General features: G+C 45.1%; 1 protein-coding gene across 3 annotated transcripts; it reads right to left on the bottom strand.

Moving 5' to 3' along the window:
* Positions 1–238: 238 nt before the first annotated feature.
* On the bottom strand, positions 239–23492 carry fam214a (family with sequence similarity 214 member A). Of its 3 annotated transcripts, none has more exons than XM_037247467.1 (12): positions 22740–23492; positions 7701–7885; positions 7251–7447; positions 6819–6944; positions 4952–6713; positions 4555–4680; positions 4050–4138; positions 3580–3676; positions 3159–3317; positions 2704–2772; positions 1612–1811; positions 239–1536 (listed from the first exon to the last, which is right to left on the bottom strand). In XM_037247467.1, the coding sequence occupies exons 1-12, from the start codon at positions 22768–22770 to the stop codon at positions 1383–1385; spliced, it is 3195 nt and encodes a 1064-aa protein (XP_037103362.1). In that variant the 5' UTR covers positions 22771–23492; the 3' UTR covers positions 239–1382. The 3 variants fall into 3 exon arrangements, with proteins under 3 accessions (XP_037103362.1, XP_037103363.1, XP_037103364.1); XM_037247468.1 differs by lacking the exon at positions 22740–23492 and adding an exon at positions 20289–20408; XM_037247469.1 differs by lacking the exon at positions 22740–23492 and adding an exon at positions 16545–16665.
* Positions 23493–25438: the final 1946 nt, after the last annotated feature.

The raw sequence follows: 25438 nt of genomic DNA, 5'->3' as shown, positions 1-25438 counted from the left end.
TGATACGACCGTGTCATTTCATATATTTTATAAAAATATATATTTTGCATGAATTGGTAAGTTGACTTTAGCTTTATTCTCCTACAAGCTCATTTTAAGTATTGGATTTATGAGGGTGAAATTAATAATGCATATTCTTAAATCAGTATAAAGAAAATGATGAAAATGTCAAGATCGTTATGATGGCTTCTATCAGACTTATAAATCTCTTTGCAAAAAATGACAGACAGAGCCAATATAAAGATTGCTTTAGAAGATAGATATATTTTTTAGATTTGAATATTAATGTCAAAAATACTATGATATACAGTTTACACTAAATCATCTTGGCATGACAGACATCACAAATAGAAACTGAAATATTAATTTAAATATTAAATAAACAGGATGGTTAGGGAAACTGAAAGTAAACACTTAAAAACTAATTTTACTCTTTCTCTATTGCAACACTTCCAACAAAGTGGTTTTTGTAACAGTACAAAAAGAAATATGACGATTATTTTTCACTTTCTTTTCCAGTTTGGACATGGGAAAAAAACTAATCCACAGTGCATTTCTTGATGATTTCTGTAATGATCAGTTCACTTTAATTCAGTGCGATTGCATGGTCAATGGTGGTCCTTTTGTGGGGTTTGTTTTTGGTGGGGGTGGGATGGGGGGGGATAATGGGAAAGCGGTTTGCCACTGCCCACTTCTTCTCCACTACCCGACACAGCTGCTGCTTCTTCAAGCTCGGGAATCATTAGCCTCTTTTACACAGACGCCGCAAAATTGTCATAACATAACTTTGCCTTTATAACCAAGCGGTCGGTGTGAAAGAGGCTAGTGAGTCCAAATTAGGCTTACTTTACCTTTAAAAAAGCTGCGTGAAAACAAGCAAAGTTTTTTTCCTCTTTCAAAAGGCCATGTATTGCATTTGTCAAGTAACTGAGGTTCAACATGTATTTGCCATGTCACAATGAGGTCCAAATCAACAATCCTGTTTAGGAACTGGTGCACAAACTGTGCTGAATTATCGAGTCCAACTGGTCCTGGGGACAATCATTGGTCTCGACTCTCCCGCCAGACGCAGGAGGTTGGGGGGGATACACAAACATCAAGAATTCCTTTTAAATATTATAAGGCATTTTCTAGCAGGATCTCAAAACCTTGCACACTCCAGCTGTGAGTCTCAACAAAGTTCATGCAAGTCGACAAAGAATTCCATTCTGGCAAGTGTCCCACAAGGGGCTGCACTCCATCATCTGCTGTCCTTCAATCTCTCTTCCAATACAAGTCACAGGCTGACACAATGAATGACTCATGGCTGGCATGGAGGTGCGGCTATGGCCTGCCAGGTGGAGAAGGGAGGGCGGCGATTGGATTGGGGAGTTAGTGGAGCGTCAGCAGCGGGGCGAGAACGGCGGGTCGATGGGGGATTCGGTGAACGACTGCAGCTCGTAGGCAGCACCGCTGTCCACCTCCATGGACTTCCTGGAAAACAGCAGACGGATGTCCCTGTGGAGGTAGATCTTCCCAGACTTTGAGCTCTGGAACCTAGTTGGCAAAAAAAGCGAAGATTAGCCACATACCGATAACAATCATTGTCAGGCAATGTCAAAGGCTCCTGACCTCAGATGAACGAGGTAGCGCAGAGTGCGTGCCTGGCCCAAACTGAGAGGCTTCCTGTTGATCTGATGGTTGGAGTCCCGCCTGACGGGGACGGAGAACGTCCTCTGGCGTAGAAAGGTCTGGTGTCCCGCTGGCATGGCTCGTAGGTCGTACATCACTACAAACATCTTCACCACCGTCTTGTTCGGGTTGAATAAGGTCTGAGGTAAGCGCAGAACATTGTGTGAGACATACAGTAAATTACACAGCGTGCTGAAATATTATTTCAGGACTAAAAAGTCACACTATGTGGACAAAAGAATCAGAACGCCTAGTAGCCACTGTGCTGACACAAAGGGAATATGGAAGAAAAATGAGGTTGGTTCTCTGCCTTTTGAAGTTAGAAGTGTCCCACTCATAAGAAGCCTTTCAAATGTTGGAGTGTCTCTGCAGGGATTTTGTGGACCTGAGAGAGAATCTGCTGGCTCACAATCTCCGTTCTAGTTCATCCCAAAGGTGTTTGATGGGCTTTTCTACACCAAATTCATCAGAATTTCTGGAACTTACTTGTGCACTGGGAGCAGAAAATTGACTCAAAACCCGTTACCACAAAGCTGTAAAATTGTCCATAGGAAGAACCCAGGGGAGCAAAAAGGGCTCTAAATAATTCACTCATAAGTTTGAAAAGCTGCTAATTTACAAAAGCGTATGGTTGCCAAATCAGAAGAACTATTTCAGACAACAAGGTCATATGTTATATTTAAAAAAAAGACTTAATTGGCTCCCGCGAAACAAAACGAAGCAATTATTACCAGTTCAGATCATTGGGGAGTCCTACATAAAAAAGTTGCACATAAAGTTTGCAAACAATGTTACATTATTTATGGGTTTTCGTGAAAACATTTTTTTCTGGTGTGGAAGTAAATTATTAAATTTGTCCAACTAATATGATGAAAGACAAAGCTTAGCTTGAGACACTGCCACTAGGGGTCTCCAACGACCTGACTTGCCTTAGTCTCGACATTGCTTTGTAATCACTTTGAAAACATTATGCTGATGTATTATGACCCCCCCCCACCATCACCCAGTACAGTACTTAAACGACATTATTACCACTTGAATGGTTCCTGATGGAGGTACTCGGTAGCCCCTTTTCCCCAGCGACTCCAGGTTGATCACACCCTGTGCACGAAACACACAAGATTCCTTTAGAATAGGCATATTTTATGACTTCCTAAGGAAAAGCTTTATTGTCAAGGTATAATATATCATGTTCAGAGCACAACAAAGTCATAAATATAAAATAGTGACGCTGCAGTATACTCCACCAATATAAATCAACACTGCTAGCAGACTCGCCAACAGTTTTTACCCTACAGCGGTAGTCACATTAAATGCCGCTTTAAAAAAAATTATTATGTCTGTGTATGTTCTTCTGTGGGTTTTTAGCTTGTATTTTTTTATCTTTTTATTCTATTTATTTTATGCACTGATCGGTTGGCACTTTTTAAATTTCGTTGTACATGTGTGACAATGACAATAAAGATCTATTCTATTCTATTGTTTACCATATAAGGTGAGGGGGCGTTGTCATCGGAGACGCTGTAGAATGACACGTCCACGGGTAAGGTCAGGTGACTGGGGCAGAAAGACCCGCTGGCACCTACTTCGGCCGTGAAACCTTCCACAGTCCCTAAAGGCTCCAGGCGGTAGTTTAACACACATTCCTGCAAGAGTCCATTTTGAGGACACCATTAATTGTCACATCAAACACATATTTTACACCACAGATTGCGACGCCCAACAATGATTTTGTATCCATATGCTCGCCACTTGCCTGCCTCGCACAAACCCACGATCAACGAATCAAGTGTGAAATCTCCAAAAATATACGGTTGGGAAATTGTGACTATAAATGCACGATATCTTCTTGAATGAATTATTGGGAGTTATTGCAAGAGCATACACCGAGTGCTGTTGGTACTGTACCTCAAAGTTTCCGAGTAGACTGAGACTGGCAAGTGGAGCACTTGCACTGAACAGCTGCTGAGCGTCATCTGCGTCCTCGTCTCTCTTAGGGCACACCCTGAGGGTTTCACACACACACGTACGCACGTACACTTGATTGACCTGTTCACTCCATGAAGGAATTTTAAGGTGATCTCGAAACACGCATTCTGAGGCAAAACTGCTGAGGTGAAAGAAACCCATACATCGATATACATGCTCTCCAGATAATGGAAAAATAACGAAAGCTACACAAATCATTAGTGTTGACTGATTTCAAGCTTGGGAGAATAAACTTTGCAAGTAGCTGCTGCATAGAAAGTGGCACGGAGCACACCGCCCACACGCGCAGCGAGTAGGCAGTTGCTGCTGCTGCTGAGCTCGCAGAGTTTTGTTCTGGCTGCCATTTTGATGTGCACAAAAGTGAAGAGGTTTGAAAATCTGAGGGGTACCTTTTCCCAGCGGCCCAGGGTAAACCCTTACAGCCAACTAGAGCGGTGTCCACGTCAAAGTAGCCAGATTGGTTTCTCCTCTGAGGAACCTGCCGGAGACACACAGGACACGATACATAAGTACGCTGCCATAACGATGATTTAATGCAAATATAGCTGCGTTCCCTCTGTGTGTACATTTTAGTGATGAGGTCTGAATGAGAAGGGGCATCGCTGTAATGTGTCTCACGGCTACTGCCGTTTGAGTGAATCATGCTGCCTTACTGTTCGAGTGCGTGCTCATCCATCAGCTAACTACACAGTTGCCTCGCAAGATACTTCAAAGGCTCCTTCATGATGATTGCATTGTGAGTAACCAACATCACAGATGGCTACTGAGAGCGGTGTTAAGACACATGCGCACGCACTGCAACTGCTGGTGCTTCATCCGTGGCTAAAAAGTCTCCGTGTGTTGAGTCATTAAAACTTTTGCCAGTGCGGTGTGAGTATGTGTGTGATTTCGTACAGGGCTGGAGAGCAAGGGTAGGCCCGTGCATGGGTGGAAGGCTTTGGTCGCCGTGGTATCTAACGAGTGGCGATTCTGCTTCCTCCAGCCGTTGCAGGGCCCCAGGGGAGAAGGTCCGTGAGTTCGCTGGAGAGTGAAAGAAGCAGAGGTTAAAGCACCTGGTAGAGTAAAGCTGCATCGTCTTTGAAAACATGCCCTCGAGCACCACGCATCATTTTTTATGTCCACATTTGTCCTGCCTGGTCACGGTCATAAACACTCACAAAGAATGGTACCGGTACTCTCAAGCCATATTTTCTTGCATGTTCCCAATTTTCACGTGTCACATGCATTACGAATGGGATCACTAGTATGATTGACAGTCTTGCAACTGAGTTTACAGCATGACAATTCTTACCAGGACAGTAGGAGGGGGAGTCAGGTCTGGAGACTGTCTAGGAGTTTGGTTCTCATCCTGGGCCGACGCGGTCGCCCGTGTGGGCGACTGAGGCTTGCTGTTGTTTTTGATTGCGTTACAGCTGAAGGTGGTTCCTTTGCAGGTCTGACTGGGGGGCGGGGCACTTCTAAGCCCGTTCTCGAGCGAGGGAGGGAAAACATGACTGCTGGCTGTGTGGACAGTGAGCTTTTCCTGGGTGGGAGTTTGTAAACGCGGACCAGCGTGCAGCTGGCCTCTGAGTGAAGGTTCTTCAAGTGTAAAACGGGCGCCATTTCGGGCCCGAGGAGAATGGCAATCGGTCCCCGGGTCAGGCCGGGGTTTGCTTGTGCAAAGAGGCGTGTGTGGGGCGGCGGCGTGTTGGCCCCTGCAAGGTTCGTGGTTGTGGCCATTGGTGTAGCAATCAGGCGAGGTGTCTGGGACGTGTGCGGGCTGCGTGTACGTGCGGATGGTGTGCGTGACCGTTGTTGTGTGCGTATGGCGCAGAGGGCTGCCACACCTGCTGTGGGTAGGCGACAGCGAGGGGACGGACAGTCTTTCCTGGATGAGTCGAGTAATGTCGTGCACTGCCTGAGCGATGAGGGAGCCCTCTGGCTCTTTCTCGCCGCGTTTCTCTCTCTCCCGGTCTCGCTCCTTCTCAGCGCGCTCATCTCTCGTCTCGGTCAGCCTCAGCTTCCTGCAGGCCGCAGGTTTCGGGGAGGACGTCTCCCGCTTCTGGAAAGATGTGCTGGTGGAGGGTGTGTGGAAAGGGGAAGGCCAAGCATGTCCCACACACTCGTAGGGTGGTACCTCTGGCTCTTTGGTCTTACTGGCGGCTATGTCGTCATGGCTACTGCCCCACGTGGCTTTGGGGGGGTTGTCTGTGGCAAAAAGGGCCGGGGGGAGCGGCGGTGCCGTGGGGTCGCAGAAGTTGAGCCGCTGTGCGATGCGGGCTATAACTTCCTGTCTCTCCTGTAACAGAGAGCCGATGAGGGGATTGGTTTCGTTCGCCGCGGGCCGCGGTGAGGGACAGCGGGCGGGCTCGGCCAAAGAGAAACTCTTCAAGGCTCGGAGCGGCTCGGGGAGAGGAGCTTTTGACCTGTCGCCGCTGTTGGTGCTGCACCCGTAATCTTCCAACGGCGACGGCTCCGATGAACCGTTGAGGGAGGAGTAAAACCACTTCCCTGGGAGCGGGGAAGGAGAATGGGAGCGCGATGGTGTGGGCGAGCGGGAGGATCGGCGGAACAGCGGCGAGTCCTGACTTTGGGCGACGTTGACCTGGGGAAGCTCTCCGTTCTGATACGCGTGGTTTTCACCAGGGTCCTGGTTCTTTTTGACGTAAGGTGGTGCTGTCGTCGTGTGCGGAAGGCTGTTAATGGGAATATTGTTGATGGGAAGATTGGGGATGGGCATTCCGTTGGGAAGGAGGCCCGACATGGAGCTGGAGCTCTTGTTGTACATGTTGGAGCTGTGGTGGAGGTTCTCTTTGCTGGGCTCCTGGCTTTTTCGGAGGGTGGGCAGGCCACCATGGCTGTTGAGATTCGGGTTGAGGCTGTGGGTCTTGCTGTAGAGCGGGGGAAGGCCGGTGTGGATGCTGCAGGCCAAGGTGGGATAGGTGGGCTGGCGGGGCAGCGACTGGACGCGGACTTGCAGCGCGACGCTCTGAGACACGTTAGGGACGGGGAAAATGTGTTCGGATGGCGGCTGGGAGAACTGCCACACCATGTCCTCATCGGCAGCACTGATTCTGTTTCAAAAGAAATCAAGTGTTAGTCTCAAATTAGAAAATACACTTATGCCAAGACATTCCATGCCCGCCGGTGTCAACATATTGCATCGTGTGGAATCTAACCTGTACAAGATGTTTCTGGGCACGATTCCATGGGAGGCACTGAGCCAGGCGCTGAGCTGCGAGAAGAAAACGTACGAGCGCACGGCCAACAGCAAAGTCTTCTCCTCAATGAAACGGTCCCCGCTTCTATTTAAAGAGGAAGGGGGGGACAAATTAAAATGGTGGAAATGTGTCATTGTGTTGGGTTAATGAAAAACTCTTCAGGGATGCGTGTTCACGACTTCTTCCAACCAAACTACGCACAAAAGTGGGTCAGCTTTCCAGGCTAATTAACCCGGTGGGTACCAAAGTATTTATTGAGAAAGAATGCGGTTGTCTTTATTCATTTAAATTCCTGTCATCACTTTTAACAGTAAATGTTTTATATAGGTGTAAGCAAAATGAGATGAATGCACCCAGCCACTATATGACAAAATGCAAGTTTGCTCTTACTGCCTTGGAACTGGCTGCAAAGTCCATCTCTCCAATAGCAGTGCATCTTGTTTGATGACCGGGTCACTGATGGGGTCGCTCGGTGGGCACTCGTCGCCATAGCAACAGTCGGGCAGGAGCATGACCTCGATCATGATGGGGATACTGTTCCTCCAAAGCAGGATCACCTCCGAGCGGGTCCGCCGCGCCTGCTGACACTTTTGACATGGACAAAGGTGGAGAGTGGGTAATCATTAGTAAGTGTCAACACGAGGTCACATGACAGTGTGTATGGGGGGGGGGGGGGGGGGGGGCAAAGCAGATGGGGCTCCAGAAAGAGAGACTCGGAGGCCCGCTTGGTGGTCTTGATTAATTGCGATTGTTCTCAAAACTCCACTAAGATGCAGCGAGGGACATTTATGAGATTTCAAATAAAAAAGACAATTCATGGCAGGAATGCAGTTGTTCTACCTGCGGCAGTTTATCGTTGCATTCGTGCTTGAGAAGAGGCGGCATGGCCGACTGGGCGGGCGGACAGTGCAGCCCCTCGGTCCTGCCCTTCACCGAATATTCCGGCGTCCGCCCCTCTGTGATGAGCAGGGTCAGGAACACCAGGAACTCCTCCGCGTCATACTCGAAGAACTCCTCTGTCGCATCTAGATGGAGCACAGGAAGCGGCCGGGTCAGCATTGTCACATTTCTTGATTGAATCGTATCCTTCCAGCTGCAAAGGTGGCTAGAGCACAATTTATAGCCTTGAAATGTATGTCCGATCCCTTCCAGCCCAAGAGCCCCTTTGTGTGCAGCACTCAAACCAGACCTAACATGGATTGCGCATTTGGAAGATATTGACAAAAATATCCCATTGCTAATGTGTTTGGATTTGGTTGGCAAGTCTCATTCTTGTGACTCTTTTATGTTTAACTAAACCACTTCTTGTTCCTACAGTGTGGCGTGACACAACATTTCCACTTTGGTGGCTTCAAAAGGGAATATATTTAGACCTTCCATGTCAGCTGAGTGTCAGGGCTGATGTCACCACCGTCTGCTGCCTCCCTCACAGACACAGACACAAAACCGCAAAATAAGCATCCTTTCACCAAATAACGTCCAGCTGGGTTGTGCTGTCAGTTCTGAACCGTTAGGAAACAACTACGAGTCTAACAATGACTTTGTTATCAAATGAATGGCTGTTTGTGCCCTGTGATTGGCTGGTGACCGGTTCAGGTTGTACCCCGCCTACTGCCCCAAGATCGCTGGGATAGGCTCCAGCATGCCAGTGACCTTTGTGAGGATGAGCGGTTCAGAAAATCTATGGATAGATATTGTCATACCGCTAATTGACAGCAAGCAGCTCTTTTTTGTTAGCATGTCAACCAGTCAAACCAAGATGAGTCTGATGTATTTTTAGAAGTTGAGGAGCTCGGGGAGGAAGCTCATGAGTCCCACATGAGGCCAGCTGACAAGCCGCAGCTTCCTCCTTCACGTGGAGATTGTCTATAAAATGGTCGGATATCTACCACACGCAAGGTCCGCCTCTGAGGCTTATGAAGAAATCTGGCGCCCAGCGATGAAGGGGGTCGGCAGCATCTGCATTTTGAATGAGCTGCTCCATCCTTCCAGCTGTCCCATTTACACGCCAGTCAATGCACCACTGTTACTGTCTTCAGCGCTGTTATCAATGTAACATTTGTAAAGAGGCAAACAACCAACATCCGGTGTCTCTCATTACGATATGGAAAGGCGTAGAAGACATACTTTCAGATCTGGCTGGACCGCAGCCTCAATTTGAACAAGAGCACTCAGGAAGTGCAGATCGCTGCCAAGGTTTGAACATTTGTCACCTGTCAAACAATGCAGGCATTTGTTTTGTACATTTTGCTCCCGAACTGCATGATCTGATGAATGAGCTAAGATTTTTAAAAAAATTTAATTTTATTTACGTTAATCTTTTTTTTTCTTTAAAATTCTAATGACTATTCACAGATGGTGCCATATTATGCTATGTTGTTTCAATTTATGTTCTCTTTCTATAGCATGGAAGCCACCATAAATAAACATATCATATATCTTGATGTAGTTGTTAGAAAAGAATTGACTCTTGATTTCATTTAAGTAACTATGGGTAAAATTAATGCTAAATTCATTTTAAAAAAAAATTGAATTGGTCGTCGATTAATCGATTCATCATTGCCCCACTACTCATGATAAGACAGCCCTCTTGCTATAGTCAAATCTGTAGACGAGGCAAATTAACACCAGTGTTGCTTTGGCCGATTAAGAAAAATTAAGTACATATTTTTCATTTCTTGAGTATGGAATTATTTACCCATATATATACGATACACCCACAGGATCATTTTGCAAGCTGAGAGAGACTCTCACAATGTCCTAAGCATTCTGTGTGTGTGTGTGTCACACACACATTCCTGTGGGGGGAACTCCTCCTCCACGCTTCTGAGCGGCTGCTGCTGCACATGGAACAAGGCGCAGTCCAACACAAAACATACGAAGGAGGGGATGGCGGTGGGTCGCTCTGGAGGGGAGGGGGGGTTGTTCTTTTCAGCAGCTGCTAGAGCGCTTCGATGGTTCGCTTGAATCGAAACGCCTTTAATGAGAGCCCAATGATGAGGGTATAAAACAAAGACGGAAGCTGCGGTAATGTACGACATAGGTCAGAGCTGGAGGTGACAGTCCATCAACTCCTCTACATTTACGCTGACTGCAGCCACACGAGTGGGCCGTTACCATCCATCCTACTATGGGTATTCGGGCTAAAGGTACCGCTCCATGATGCAAGCGACAAATGACGCATCGGAATATCAATGATGGCGGCTGATATGATCAATGGCGATAAAAAAGAAAAAGAACAATAACCACGTAAACACACGCACAGGGCACCAGTTGGTGTCGGATTGCGGCTTTTCAGGAGGACACATTCTTGGGTGCATGCACATTGCTACCCCGAAGGCGTGCGTGTTACAAAAACACCCATGAATACTAACAAATACGGGCACAGTGACACACAAACACACTCTTTGAGGCAGGCGTTCATACTCACACGGAGCTGGGCAAATTGTTAGTGATGGAAGGTTTGGGGGAAAAGAGGCCCAGCGTGCGCATACATGAGCGCTGTCATTCTTTAGGGGGCGTCATGCTTGAATAGAGCATTCTGTTGAAGCCTACACGCGTACACACACACAAACAAAGGCACACACATCTTGAAGGGAGGCTGGATGGGAGGTGATCGGGATGCAGGACAGCACAAAGAGACAGATTGGCGGGAAAGCTCCCGTTAGACATAAAGAGAGAGCTGTGCTCAACGCTATACGGAGATATTTACAGTTGAAAAAGGCACCTCTCTTTGTTATGCGGTTTGTGTAACTCGGCATTGGCAGATTGATGAAATAATCCACATTATTTATGAATGATTAAGCCTTTGCAGGGTTCAATGTTCAGCAGTAGGCCTCTTGTACCCAATGGCCCATGACCCAAAACAGTGTTATTATCTCTATAATGTGTAACCGGCCTATACTCGAGGTGTGGAACTACTTTGAGTATCATTAAGTCAGTTTTCTCTTTTTTTGGTCTTTGTCCATGTGAGTGTGGTCTAATCTAGATCACACTCCTCAAAGTAGATTTCCACTAGACGGCACAGTTTGATTCGATTACCAACATTTTGAAGGGTACCATGGTGCTTTCATACGAGCACATTTCAATGAGTTTGAATTGATCCCGTTAATTTGGACCCTTGATCAATTGGACACGGCAACTGAACTTTATGGCCACGTCTTTGGTTTATCATGTTCGCATTTAGCAGTTGCATTGATGTCCGTCAGCAGCATGTCTGTATAGTCAAAACAGACTAAAGAGTAACGTCTCAACTCAATAACCAGTCACAAAGCCCTATTTCTCCACATTTCTTATGTCATAGGGGGAAGTATCAGTTTGCTTGCTTTATGGCTTCAACGTGATTGTAGGACTTCATAGACAATATCCTCGCTAGGTTATGTGTAAAAAATCAAGCCGGTTTAATCCGGGACTTTCTTCTAAGACTCTGATGTGAATGCGGCTAATGCGTCATGCTAGCTTCACATCAAGCTAACGCTGGGTCTTTATTGTTCCCAATTGTACCATTGCGAACTGATGGTAAGAGGCTTGGATAAACGCATCCTGCTACAGATGCGGATTATACAACGGCACACAGCAACACTTGAGCCTTGCCATTCCCACGTGCCCGCGACCTCTCCGCCGTTTGTTTCCACGAGGCAAATACGAATTGCGTAACAGGTCAGATTTAGATTAGGGCTTCTTATTATTAGAGGCTGTGACCGCCTGCCACCAAGTGTGAGCTGGAGTCCTGCCTGTAAATGGGCCTCTTTGGCCACGACGCAAACACGCACCTCTCCGCTGTCTTCGTGTCACCGGCCGGGCTGGCCAGCAGCAGATCAGTGCAGTTACTATGTGGGATGGAAAATGTCCTCCAGGATGGTGAGCGGGGGTCAGCTTTGGTAGCTAACACGTTATTTAGAGCCAACACGGCAGCGGTGCACACTGTCGGGCAATTTGTCATCGCTGAAGAAGGCAAACGTGATGCTTTGTTACAAAACCAGGCAAATAATCCAAAAATTTTGAACACAACGGCGTTTCTATTTTAACAGAAACAGATGGGACGATAGAAGACACGCAAGCACTCGCACGCTTTGATACAAACTGGCTCATTAATCCAAGCAGGGAGGACAAACAATTGTCCTGTTCTTTATTGGGTAAGCTGCTGCACACAATACTGCTCACTCTACACTCCCAGCTAATTTGAATCTTGCTTAGAGAAGACTCCCATTCCGCTCGGTTGAGATCTCTTTTTTGTTCATGAGCACGTTTCATTCAAATGACACCGAGAGCAGCAGCAGCTCCAAGTCTCGCCAGCACACGATCAAAGTCAAAAGCACTGTCGGGGCTTAACTGCACTGCATCTGCTCGAATCAAAGGGCTGCACAGTACTGATAATAACGTGCGGTCGGGGAGCGATGATCGCAAAGAGAGAGAAGAAGAAGAAGAAAGCTCTGAGCTGATGCTGGGGGAGAAATCATTGCCTATTTTGGACATTTCGAAAAGAAAGGAAAATGGCAATTTGCGTGAACAAAAACAATCAACGGCTGTGATCACTGACCGGATGTTGACCGATAGACAATCAATCTGGTTGCTGACACGTGGTTCATTCAAATAAAGTGGTGGCGAATAACAAAGCTTCTTCGGCCAGTGTTGATACAAAAGGAAGCGCAAAATGGTACAAACCGGGACTTCATCAAACTTTGACATCATGCTCCACCCACATTTGATGGTATCGGCAAAATTCTTCACAATTTAGTGCCATCCATCGGTCTACCAACTTTCATGTCAACTAAAAATTGCAAGTCAAGAAATCTGATACGAAGAGGGGAGAATTGGCTGGGTGACTTGATGCCTCCTTTCTGTGTCGATCATACAAAACAGCAAACTCGAAAACCGTCGTTTCCTGCTGGCTTTTACAGGCAGGGTCAAATGATTCTTACAATATTGGCTTTTCGCATGCAATCAATCTTATCTTTTTGCAATTCTAATTCCTCCAGGTGCTGCATCGGGACATTTATCTAGCTTTGCATACAAAGAAGGAGCTCAGACGTTGATTGTCCGGGTAGTCGTGCACCATCACCAAAGCAACACTACAAACAACACAATCGGAATCAGAATTCGAAGCATCTTTAGTGGTCGAAACCCAAACAAAGCTTGACCATCATTCGTCTAGTGTGACATAATCATAGATGCATCCATATCATATCTCTTAAAGAACATAGAGAAGCAGAGTGGGAGATTACCCTGACAGTGCTTCCATGCCAAATCTTCTTACTGCAGCCCCTGGTGTGATAAATATAGACAACTTTGTAGCTCTCACGATTTCCCCCCCTTCTAACTCTTGATTTCAAAGCACGCTGCTCTGATAACTGTCTGGGATGCGTGCAGGCTCCGCCCTTCCTCTCCAAATTAAATTCATTTATGCGGAACAACAATAAACCATTTATTACTAGCGGCTAGCTGGCTAAAACTTGCAATCTGAATGTCAAAGCCACATTCAAGGGGATACAAAATACTTATGAATTTGCATAAAACAGGGATACCCAATTTAAAAAGAGGTCAGCCAGACAAAAAAATAGAGTCTGCAAAGTGTGCTATAATTCTTGACCCTCTGAGATGAAAGCACGTCATACATATAAGTCACATGGAACCCACTTAAAAGTTGTGGAAAAAAGGCTTCTTTGGAGCCTTACAACTGACAAAGTACATCTGGTCAGAAATGTGCTTTTTATGAAGTAAAAGAAGTTTTAAATACTGCTGAATATATTTTACTTTAAACAATTATCAGAGTTTCCCCTGTGGCGATGCTCGACAGCGCTTTTCCTTTTCTCGTCTTGACATAAAAGAGGAGCTCGCGAATACTAACTGACTTGAACACAAGCGGGGGGCAGTCATCAGCGGTCACACGATTAATAACCTGAGGGCAAAAATGGATGTTACCACGGCAACAGGGACGTTGCGTTAAACACTCCCATCACGGTGATTAAAGGAGTGGAAATGAAAAGCGCATGTTTGAATCTGTGTAACTGACAGCGGCGGATTGAGCGTTTAAGGGCGGCCGAGGCCCGGGTTGTGTTGTGGCTAAAGGCTGCGCTCCACAAACAATTGTACTGAAGTGATTACAGCACGTCGATTAGTTTGGGCGGCTCGTCAAAAAATGTCCTCATCGGTCAGAGTGCATCTTCTCCTTTGTGCGGTTTGACTGCAGGAGCTGCCCTCCACCCTGTTCAACGTTGCATAACAAGACGTCATCTTCGAGCTCACCTTTCCTGTTTTCGTCCGCTTAGTGCCGAAGCAATTAAAACAATGGAAGTGGAAGTGCGGCCTACAAGCAAAGTGACATGCCCAGCCCGAGACTTGTCGTTACAGTCGACCCGGGTGAATTGTCAAACGTCTGGTTGTTAGTACAACCGCCAATACGTTATCAAGCTATACAAGACATTTTTAAATGCTTCATTTAGAAAAGAAAAACAAAAAAATGGTCAAATAAACTGCTCCAAGAAACAAACATAATATTTCTCACCGCAAATTCCATTATATTACAAGAAGTCGCTTCCATAATAGTTCCTATATGAGATCCCTAAGGAATAAAGTGGATTCAAACGTCATCCAGCAAAATCTCAACAAATTCACTTTGTCAACTACGAGTTGGTAGCAGAAGGCTCAAAGTCTGTCAAGTTTGGCAGCGGCTGCTGTTTCATTTGCACAAATGCCACTTCAAAACCATTAACTCGGGACACGAGTGCGTTTACCTCGCTCCCACGCTGCAATACAAAGGGGCAGATTTGGAGCACTCATAGCAACAAGCTCTGATTGGTTTAGGAGCTCCGAGTACAGTTCCAGCTGAGGAGAACCCTTCCTCTGTTTTGTCAACTCAGCTGCCATTGTTCTCTGTGCACACACACACACACTTTGTCCTCTCTCACACCCGCCTGCAATTGTTAGGCACAATCAGCAGTTGTTTGTCAGCTGAGCAATAAAACACACGCTACTGAGGTCACATGACAAATGAACCATAAGTCACTCGCAGGGGAGAAAAATACAAGTTTTCACGAGAGAACAGACAAAACTCGGCTGATGTGGAAAAAGTCGGCTGTCGTCTCCTGTTCAAACCAGACAGTGCTAATCTGGTTTAGGTCAAGGGCGACCAAAAAAGCTACACTCATAATTAAACAGTTAAAACCTGTAATTTAACTCAGAGGATCTTTTCTGAGGACGTTCAAATATATCCACTTAAACGTGTCCAGAATCAACAGTTGAGAATGACATGAAGACAAAAGTCCAAACAAAGGCTGCCTTTTTAAGGTTAAGCAAGTGTGTTAGGTTTCCACATTTCACCCAACAGGATCAACTTGTCGTGGAGTTCCGCACTCTCCCAGAGTGACCTCAAAACAAAAGCCTGAATGTTTCCAGTTAATATTTTTGTAATCCCGGTGGGAATCGAAGGAATTTAGCCTATTTAGGCAGTGGCCAAACACACAGTAGGCATGAGTGGCTGCAGAGTCTACACGGATGTCATTGCCATGTCGGCCCTTTTTGGTTGTCAACCGGCATGGCAACTGCTTAAGAGACTTGAAGGCACCAATTATTCAAAAGAGCTGCTGCTCAGTAACCAGGATGACACACTTAAACTGTCAGTAACATTTTCCAACTCTCTGCACGTCACAGTTCTGTATTAACGGCACCGACGCTGAATTGGAAAATTACGTCAACAAAATAATTTTCCACCGTGAGCCGTTGTGTCAAAACCGAGATGTGATGGTGACGGTGTAAAGGTATTTCCAATTTTGTGCAAAGATTTAACACGCAAATTGAAAGCAATTGTCGCTGACTGACAAACTATTTTAAACATTTTTAGACTTGATGCTTAGAAGTAATCTTGTATAAATTTAAGAATGGTAAAACGTTACTTACAAATGGCCTGTATGCACAATGATTATGACATTCACTTTTTCCACATCCTCTCATTAACTGTGACCATCATTGTGGTGTGAATCTGACATTATGACCTTGAAGTCCTTGCAAGACGCATTACTCAGAGTCTCAAAAGCACTTAATGGGGTGAGAGTCCCAAGTTATATTATGCAACGTGAATAAGAAGCAAGCGAAGAAAGATAAAGAGCACAGAAGGATTACTTGTCCCCATCATGCAGAATTATCTCAAACAAATATTCCATGAAAATCACATCCAAGTATTATTAGGATGAAAACGTGGAAGAGTTTTCTATGCTGTTTGCGTCCCTGGTGGAGGCAGCAGCAGCAGGTTTGATGGTGTGTTCAAAACACTGGGGCAGTGGGACACACGGGCTTGTAACCAGAGCCAACCTCAAGCGTGAACGCATGGGCCTATGACCTCGCCGCCGCTTCTCATGCCAACTTCTGGAAAGGGGAGAGCGAAGCAATCCGAGCAACGTCGCTCAGGAGGCTGTAAGGAAAGTGTGTCACTGGTGGAATCGACACATGCGATAGCGGTTGCCGGCTACCTTAGACACGAGCTCCGCCACGCAACAAAATAAACTCGCAAGTTAAGGTACCACTGAGCTAGCCTTCTCCTGGCAACTACAAAATTTATTGAACAATTTAGAGCACCTATTACTAAAGTGCTATCAAAGGATAAAAGGAAAAAACTGACCAATAAAAATCAGCTGAGTACAGGGGGAAAAAAAAAAAGAACATTAACCTCGTAGAACAGGATAGACTTACTGTCAGCTAAACTGGTGCGAAGATGAAGATCTACAGCGTCGGTGTCTCCCAAAAAATGCCCCGGCCGATCGGTTTGCCTGACTTGACGAGATTGGTGTGAATGAACAAGTGTTAAGGGGATGGCGGTTTCAAATGTACTGTTGTTAATAAACAATGCGCTCAAGGCTTCCAAAACGAGTCCCCGAGGTGCCCTCTGTTAACCGTGTAACCATGATTCTGCTGTGAGAAGAGCTACATGGTCACACTGGGAGACAACAAAAACAGATAATGAACTGCCAGTTTTAGATTTTGCCTTATTAATTATAATTAGGACAAGGATAAGTAAGTGCCCTTCCTGTGCTGCTGCATTTTTGGTCACCAAAGAGATGTTTGCTCTTTCGTGAGAACAAGACCCCCCCCCCCCAAAAAAAACCTCCAATCGCCTTTCCGACCCTATCCCTTCAAAGTTCAAACTACCATGTGCAAAAACAAAAAATAAGCAGTAGGACAAAATGATAGAGGCGGAAAGGGACATTCCAAGAAACTAATAAGGGCAGTGTTGCACAAGTCTGGCCTTGTTTATAAACTTAGTATGCCACGATATCCTCCTAAGATAAAAGTAAGACATAAATGGTTACATGTTCTTTCTCAGTAGCGGGTGAATTCTTTTTAAATACAAATGTTTTCTGTTTTCTAATCAGGTCTGTGCTGGAAAATACAATTAAAAATCTGCTTTTAATTTGGAAAACAATGATCAACATTGTTGCCTTTTTTCTGAAATGACCCAAACCAGTCACTGAATCATAATTAATTTGTCAATTTGAAATAATGTAACCTTGTTCTACTCAACAGAAATGTCTATTTACATTTTTTTCCCAGCTAGCAAACTTGACAAACACATAAAAACCATTCCAAAGACAAACCTAAAAACACCAAAACCTTAAAATCATTAGGCAACAGCCGCTCCACACCTTGAAAATAAACCGCAAAGTCCAGATGGCTCATCCTGCTGTATAGCGATGACATCACAAGACAAGCGTTGGCAAGCTGGCAGCAGAAAGATGACCCATGCTGGTACTTTCAGCCTTAACCAGTCCACCGCTAACATTGAGCACTTAGCTTGTGCACATCGTCACGAAGCATAAGATGTCCCATTATTCCGCAAGCGATTAGCGCACTGGGAAGACTGGGAGGTCCAATCCCTTGCGGTGGCGACGACGCACGGCTCGGCGACTTAACATCGAACTTGTCACAACAGCGTCAGGGATAAACGCTGGCCCAGGATTGACCTTCATTAGGCTCTTGCAGTGCCCGTAAAAGCATTTTTCCGCCTTTGAGATGAGCGAGACCATAAAATTGCACATCGATGGCAGCGTTTCAGTTAAAATGGTCTTATGTGAATTTCACAGTGCAAAATGTTTTCGTTAGGTGAAGCTACATTCGGGAATAGCGGTCAAACGGCCTGTGTTGCCTGAAGCTCCTGCTGTTCATCAATAGCAAAGCGGAAATCTTTGCAGGAAAAGACGCCTTCAACACCTGTTGTAGTTGCCTCCTGTTGCGGGATAAATCACCACCGGAGGAGCCGGCCCAAACAATACGGGACGAGACAGGTGCTGTGCACGTCACTCTGTGTTATCTGGGGCTCTTTGTCAGCGAGAGTGCAGAGTCGCTGATCCGCTTGCATGAGTCTGGGACATCTCAGGGCAGCTGTAATCTGGCCGAGGGGAGGACAGAAGGTAGGCAAAGGAGTGGAGTCGGGTGCGGGTGGGGGGTGGGCTGTCTAACGGTCCAAAGCAGAAGGCATCGCCATACAAACACAACAAACAGAGATGAGTGCCATCTGACCAGCTGGACCACATTCACACAGAACTGATCTAGATCGTTTTACTTTTCAAGATGTGTCCCCTAAACATGTTCCAAGAAATGTGTCTGCACAAAAAAAAAGCGAAAACTGCCGTCACGAGATGTCATCAAAACGCTCTCAGAATATTAAATCAATCAAAACCAGGCTGGTTCTGTCTTAGCGTTTGGCTTCACACCCAAGTAAGGCTTCTTGAGTTCCAAAACATAAGAATAAGAAGCTTGTGTGATGTCAACATACTCACAAGAATGGCAGAGTTGAAAAGAGAAGGTTCTGTGACTTGCTTTAAGTATTTTTGACACAGATTGATGTTGTTCTGCTGGTCTGCCTTACAATGATGGACACAGCCTAGTATACTTGTGTCGCACCAAGTTAAAAAAAAAAGAAAAATGCAGTGACAGTTCCAACTGTGTCAGACGGGGCTTGTACACAGTGTCAAGCCTACTGGTACTTTGGCTGAGGAGGTTTTGAGATCTAGCAGGCCAAAGCCTCTTCTCCAGTAAGTGATTCAAGCAGTCTGGGGTTTTCTTTATGCGCCGTGTAAACAGCGGCCGGTCGAGCTGCAGTGGTTCTTAGGAGCAAACTGTTGAAGGCACACTCCCACACTGACCTGACTCATCGCTCAACCCGCAGCAAAACAGGAGGGTCAGATGACTCCAGTTAGCACGGCATAAGAGCTCATGTTGTGCCCTGAGTAACTTAAGCGAGGCCCGCAACATGCAGAGACCTGCTGCAAAATCTTGGAACAAATTGAGATTGTTTGTTCACATTTTGGATTGGTTTGACTTTGCTCCCATTTTCATGGACATTAGATCTGGATCTATTCATGTTGAAATATAAAATCTTCATCTTTTACAGTTTGTGGCTCAGCACTTGTTGGCAGATGGGAGATTCAATGATTCCCTTTACCTTGACCAGTTCAGTTCCTCTTTTTAGAAAAACAGTCTCAAAGCATTCAGGATGTCATTCTTGGTAATATGCAGTGTTGTTTCTGTTCCATGAATACTTTGGGGAATTGAGACCAAATGGTTCTATCCTGTTTTCATGCAACTCATTTCCCCACATGCCTTTAAGGAGATAGACATGCATGTATTTGAAAATGAACTTTGACCATGGTGAAATGTATTTTGTTTATGTAAAGCAACTTACACACATGTTCTTCTTTTCTAGCTTGCTTACTTTGGAACAATCTCAAATACCTTTCCCAAAAGTGCGCCTGCTAATGCGTGACACTGCTTGCTTTTTTGTGGACCAAGCTTTTGCTCCAAGGGAGGTCAACCGCAGGGAATATCCTGCAAGATCAGCTGAACTATATCTCCATGTAATAGCAATAACCTTAATATCTGACAGAAGAGGACCGAGTAGTATTTTACACAAGTCTGCAGATGTGCAGAAGCAGCCAGGTCCATCCATTTAGGTCGTTGTCATTTGTTAGAATTGCATCCCCCAAAAATCCAAAGAACAGCACAACACACCTTTAAATGCTCACTGAAGAGTCTCGCGGTACAAATTAGGGATTTTAGTAGCCTTTTAAAAAAAACAATGAGTTGAAATTCAAATGAATACAGACAGGTTAGCAGCTATTTTCTAAATATAGCAACAATCTTCCTTTTTAACAACAAATGGTGAGGCACACTTCTGGACAAGTCCAGACACGTCCCCCTCCATCCTAACACTGCCTAGGGTGGCTCAAATCAGTGCCCCAGAGTGAGAGGTCCTACTCTGCACTCCTCCTTCATGCTAATCAAACAACGCAGTGCTTTTTTTGTGAGCAACGGCGGCCGGTCAAGGGGTACAGACAAGAGAAGGGCGTCTGAGCATCACGACCGAGTTCACCCGCATGGGAAGAGTACGGCATGTTCTAAATTAACAACAGCTGACTGCTAGCCGTGGCGTAGACTTACCACCGTGGGCCGGCATCTACTGGCACAGGCTGTCCTAATTGGAACACGGCAGCCAGCGACGTGCCAAGATGACACGGTGATCGTCCACGACGGACGGGCGAAGCGCAGCCCTGAGGGAGCCCGTTTGTACTGCTACAGTTTTGACTGAAAACATGGACATGTATATACACGACAACAGCTCTTTCGAGCCTTAAACTGCCAACATTTGAAAGGCAAAACATTGCCGCTTGTTTGCATGAAAACGGCAGTTTGGAGCCGTTCAAAGGCCAACATTCGAAACTGAAAACATGCCCATTAGTTTACATGACAACAGCATTTTGGAGCCCTTAAAAGGGCAACATTTGCAAACAGGCCTTAAGGCATATTGATTTACATGACAATGATTACATTTTCATGTTTCATGCCCAGATGATGAGAATGAACCGGAAATAAACCCGGATTTAAGTCTGAACGCTCACCAAGCAAAAAAAAAAAAACTACACTGTAGTATCTGTGACTTTTGAGAGCTTGAAACTTTAAAAGAAGGCCTGACGATTCCCCAAGCAATCAACGGAATAACCGATAGGATCATCGATTGGCCAAAAATGTATTTACGACAGCCTTAATTACACGTTTCTTTTATGACTGTTTGTTCAGCAAAGCAATAGAAGGTGCGCCGCGGGCTGCGTCGATCCTTGACCACCTGTCGGGACAGGACAATACTTTCTAATGAACGTTCACGGGGCGTTGAATCAATCACAGGTGCAGTGAGTAATGCGCAAATACATAAATAGGGGAACGGAAATAACCACTCAGCAGGCAAATGGAACAACACACACGGGCTACCTCAACACTCGGATGTCTACACTGATGATGAAGTAAACATCAGATGGCTTGAAGGAGTGAAAGAAGCTATCTAGGTGAAGGTAGAAAGACCTTCTCTAAACCCGACACCACGTATCTCCCTTCACAGACCCATTCCATCGGAACTCAATTTGGCCCACAGCAAAGAACAAACAGTTCCCCTTGACCACAGGGGTGAACCCACTACCTTTTTGCAACTGAAGGGAATATTAATGAGGGAGTTTCCGCTTAATGACTTGTTGGCCAACAAAGGCGTCTCAACGATGGCCGTTGTGCATCCCAAAAGACCGATACCTTTGGTATCTCCTCCTTGGAGAATCCATGCGGGTGGGGTTTCTGCATGTGGTGACTCCCTCATTAATATTCTATTCAATTGTAAAAAAGGTCATGGTGCTGGCTCAGCAAGTCAGAAGTGTGTGTTGGTTTTTTTCACAGCAAGTCAGAAGCATTATTTTTTTCCCAATTATTTGTTGGAGGTAAAATTGAGCCTTGCATTGAATTGAACAAGCTATGTGTAAAAATGTTCTGATTGAATTGCTTAAGTTATTGGATTCGTTGTTTCGGCTAGGGATGTTCTACATCATTTTTTCAGATGGATACCAACCAGTATGATTCACACCGAGTACACACCGTTATTGAGTTTTGTACACAACATTTCATTTGACACAATGACAAAAATTACAAACAAAGACCTTTCTTTCTGATGCGGATGATGATGATGCACTGATGTGTCAAACTGCTGCAAAAAGAGAACTTACTCGATGCCAGACTTCTTTTAGGCCATGAGTATCCGCACCTGGTATCGGGAGATTTTAAAAGTACCTGAAATCTTTAAAAAAGGCTGCTATCATTACTGACTCATCCCTAGTTTCGGTCCTGCCCAATTCAGTAAACTAGTGCAGTTTCATCTTACTAGTAAAATGCATCTCACTATCATTCAATCATTCGTGGTCATCACGGTGGCAAATAACAGCCGCTATCGCCATCTTACTGTTCATCACAGTTGACCCAGCATGCAAAGCTGCATTATATAGGAGGCTATAATTAACCTAGAACCCTTTCTATTTATTTTCTTTGTCACATCATCTCCTTCCGTACAAAAGAAGCCCTCAAACGGGATTACAAGTCAGTGTGACAGCAGAGCTGCATGTCACCAACACAAACCGTGTGCCTTTTATAACCTCATCAAAACACACAGGGCCGCCAAGTGATTGACTGCAGCTAATCTCATCACGGCACTGTCACTGGAGTACAATCAATCACTAAATGCAGAGTTTTCATGATCAAGAATGCAGACGCTGTCACCAAATGAGCGCTTGGGTGGAATTCACATAATCACAAACAGGGTGTCCCCTCACTTGTCCCGGTTTCACCCTAACCACTGCTGCAGACATGGAAACAGGTTGCCCAGCAGAAGGGCTTGCACACACACACACACAAAAAAGGCAAAGAAAAAACAAATAAGCTGACATGGATCAGCAGAAATGGGTGTCCATGAAAACAGCCAAGCAACACAGTGACATCATCATCACGTCTCTTGGAAACTATTCTAAACACATATAAGGTAACACGGTGACATCATGTTCTTTCGAGAGGTGTTCAACCTACCTCTCTCGGGCTTCATGTTGTCCAGTGTCATCAGGCTTGCTGGGTCGTCTCCCCCCCTCTGGCTTCTTTCGACAGCAAACAGTAGACACGAAGCCGCGTTAAGCTCGGCGTGAACGACCCCCTTTGCGGTGCAGCCTGGCTGGGGATGGCTTGGCCCTATCCCGCTACAAAGCGTCGCTTTGGTAGCATGCTACTGTACCCTGCCATTTTGTTCGAAAGACACCTGCGCGCCCCGCGACTAACAGCCGTGCCTCGCTCGGGGTAATAATGGAGACTGTGGTCGCCAAGTAGCTTTGTTGAAGCGGCAGCCTCTCTCGTTAAACAAACAGGCGAGCTGGCTAGAGTGACAGCCCCCTTTTAGATTCCACCAACCCGGGCATCATTTAGTCGTAACACAGCTAGCTAACTTCAACTACGACTCGTACGTGATCAGCGCGTCTTCTTCGTTGGTCGCCATCGACTTAGCTGCTGTTGACTCCTCATCTCAAAACTTTTCTCCTCCACAAAAACAACAACAAAAATGGCACGACTACGCTCGGGCTAAAGCTAACGTTTCATTCGCGACGAAAAGCTGGCGAGCCAGTCGACTGAACGCGAAACGGACGATTTGATCAAAGCAAATACGGATGAAAGGAACACAGTCAGCCTTCCTCGTCGTGATGCTTATTACAGTCTGACCTCTCTTCTTCTTCTTCCTCCTCCTCCTCCTCCTCCTTCTCCTCAACACACACACTCCTCCATGGGTTCTTCCCTCCCCATTCTTGTCAAAACTAGTGATGGGTCATCGCGAACGAGCTGGCACAAAGGAACGATCATTTGTGCAATGATTTTTATTTTTAAATAAGTGTTTGTTTATCAAATAACGAAAAGGTAAAATAAATAAACATATAAATGACCTGTCCGGCCCATCTTAAGAGCAATGTTTTAACGGTAACGTAAAACAGCACACTTTGATACAAACAGCACACGTGTTAAATATCAGGTTCTATATTGAAAACTCTGGAATCTGTGATATTTATTTCAGTTACAACAAATATTAGACGAGATTCATTCGACCAGAATCAAAAACAGTTTTAATTGGACAAAATTATCAAACGACATGTTGGGCAGCCAAACTACATGTTGAGGGAGCCAAAAGAGTCGAACTGCAGCGAGTCAAATGATCGAGATCACTACAAGCGAGCCCGAATGCCCATCTAGAGTCAAAACACATGCAGCTCTCGTCACGTGTCCCAACAACAGCCCCGCTGGTCGTCACTTCCCTCTTTTTCCTCCACGTGAGCTTGCAACCATGGCAACTGTCAAGCATTTAAAAGTGAAAACTTTCATGAACAACCAACATGCATGGCGTACATCGTACGTCGTTGGTGTCATGTTGACGATCACAACAAAGCGAAAAGGGGGCGGGTCGGCGTTCCAATCTGCCAGCTGATTGGTTGGGCGGGGATTTGGGAGCGCGTTCACGTGCGCACGTGCGATGAACATTTTGTTCTGGCGTGTGGTTGGATAGTATGAGCACAAAGATCGTCTATGGTAATTAAGACAATGTGCTGCTTGATTTTGCTTGACACTTTGCTGGCACCAAGTGGGGCCTCTCAGGTAATTGGGCGATGATCAAAATACATAAGTAATAATGTCATGCACGCATAGTTTTGTAACATACCATGCTATTGACTCTTCTTTCTGCTTTTTTTTGTTTGAGGGCATTTGAAGAATAAAAAAAATAATGTTCTAATATAGTACAATTGAATGAATGTGTGTGATATAATGAGTCACTCCTATGCCCAGAAAAGTGAGTCACACTAACCATCTTCCCCAAAAAATGGATACGCCCCACTTAGTGCCAGCAAATTATCAAGGGTGTTGCAAATTTACACTACTGATGTTTTTTTAATCTCGATTTTGGTGATAAACCTAACAAGGAATTTCCCCATCGCAGGGTTCATACAACAACTTAGTTTCATTTGCACACAAATGATCCCCCCCAAAAGACTCTCTTGTGACCAAGTATTAACGTTTGATACAAAAATAGTAACAGCATAACGTTACAATGAAATAATCTGTTTATTTCCAAGAAGAAGTGCATTGTATTTAAAAAAGGAGAGTGGGAACTCTTTATTGTCATGCTCTCTTTGATTTCACTTTGTGTTGTTCTTTGTTTTAGATCCTGACACACTCAGCTGTCATCAGAAGTAGTACCTTTTTAAATGCTTAAACATTCTCCAAACTAAAATGCCCCCTGATAAGAAAAAGGTCCTCATCACTGTTTAACTTGGTACCACAGACAAAGGAGGGAAAGAAATAGGGTCAAAGTTTACAGGACAACTCCAAACAACAGGCAGTAGATAATGGGCCTTTTTCCAACAAAGGACCAAAGTTTACAATGTTCACAATGTTTTCTGCCAAAATGACGGTCTGATTTAAGACCATAAGTGAGCCCCTTTATTGTTCGTCGATGTTTAATTAACTCAAAATTGGTTAAATGACACCCATTTAATAATCTTTTTTTTACGTCTCTTGCTTAAAAATCATTTATGTACACTAATTAAGATTAAATGAATCATCTGATGTTGATCAAATAAATCATAGCCGCAAGGAATACACTTAAGACTTGATCCTTTGATGCAAAAACTAAACAAGTCATTTTGAACTGGTTGAAACTAGTGAATTGTATCCTTAAGTTAATAATCCTGCATGAA

Source organism: Syngnathus acus, chromosome 3 (assembly GCF_901709675.1).
Source record: "Syngnathus acus chromosome 3, fSynAcu1.2, whole genome shotgun sequence".
NCBI lineage: Eukaryota > Metazoa > Chordata > Actinopteri > Syngnathiformes > Syngnathidae > Syngnathus > Syngnathus acus.
This window is presented reverse-complemented; position numbering and strand designations above follow the sequence as displayed.

Bases quoted from the DNA above. Each gene is read 5' to 3' on its own strand.
- fam214a (XM_037247467.1), bottom strand. From the start codon at position 22,770: ATGACACTGGACAACATGAAGCCCGAGAGAG. The intron at 7,886-22,739 runs GTAGGTTGAACA...TGCTCCATCTAG, and splicing joins CAACATGAAGCCCGAGAGAG to ATGCGACAGAGGAGTTCTTC. The intron at 7,448-7,700 runs GTAGAACAACTG...CCATGTCAAAAG, and splicing joins GCAACGATAAACTGCCGCAG to TGTCAGCAGGCGCGGCGGAC.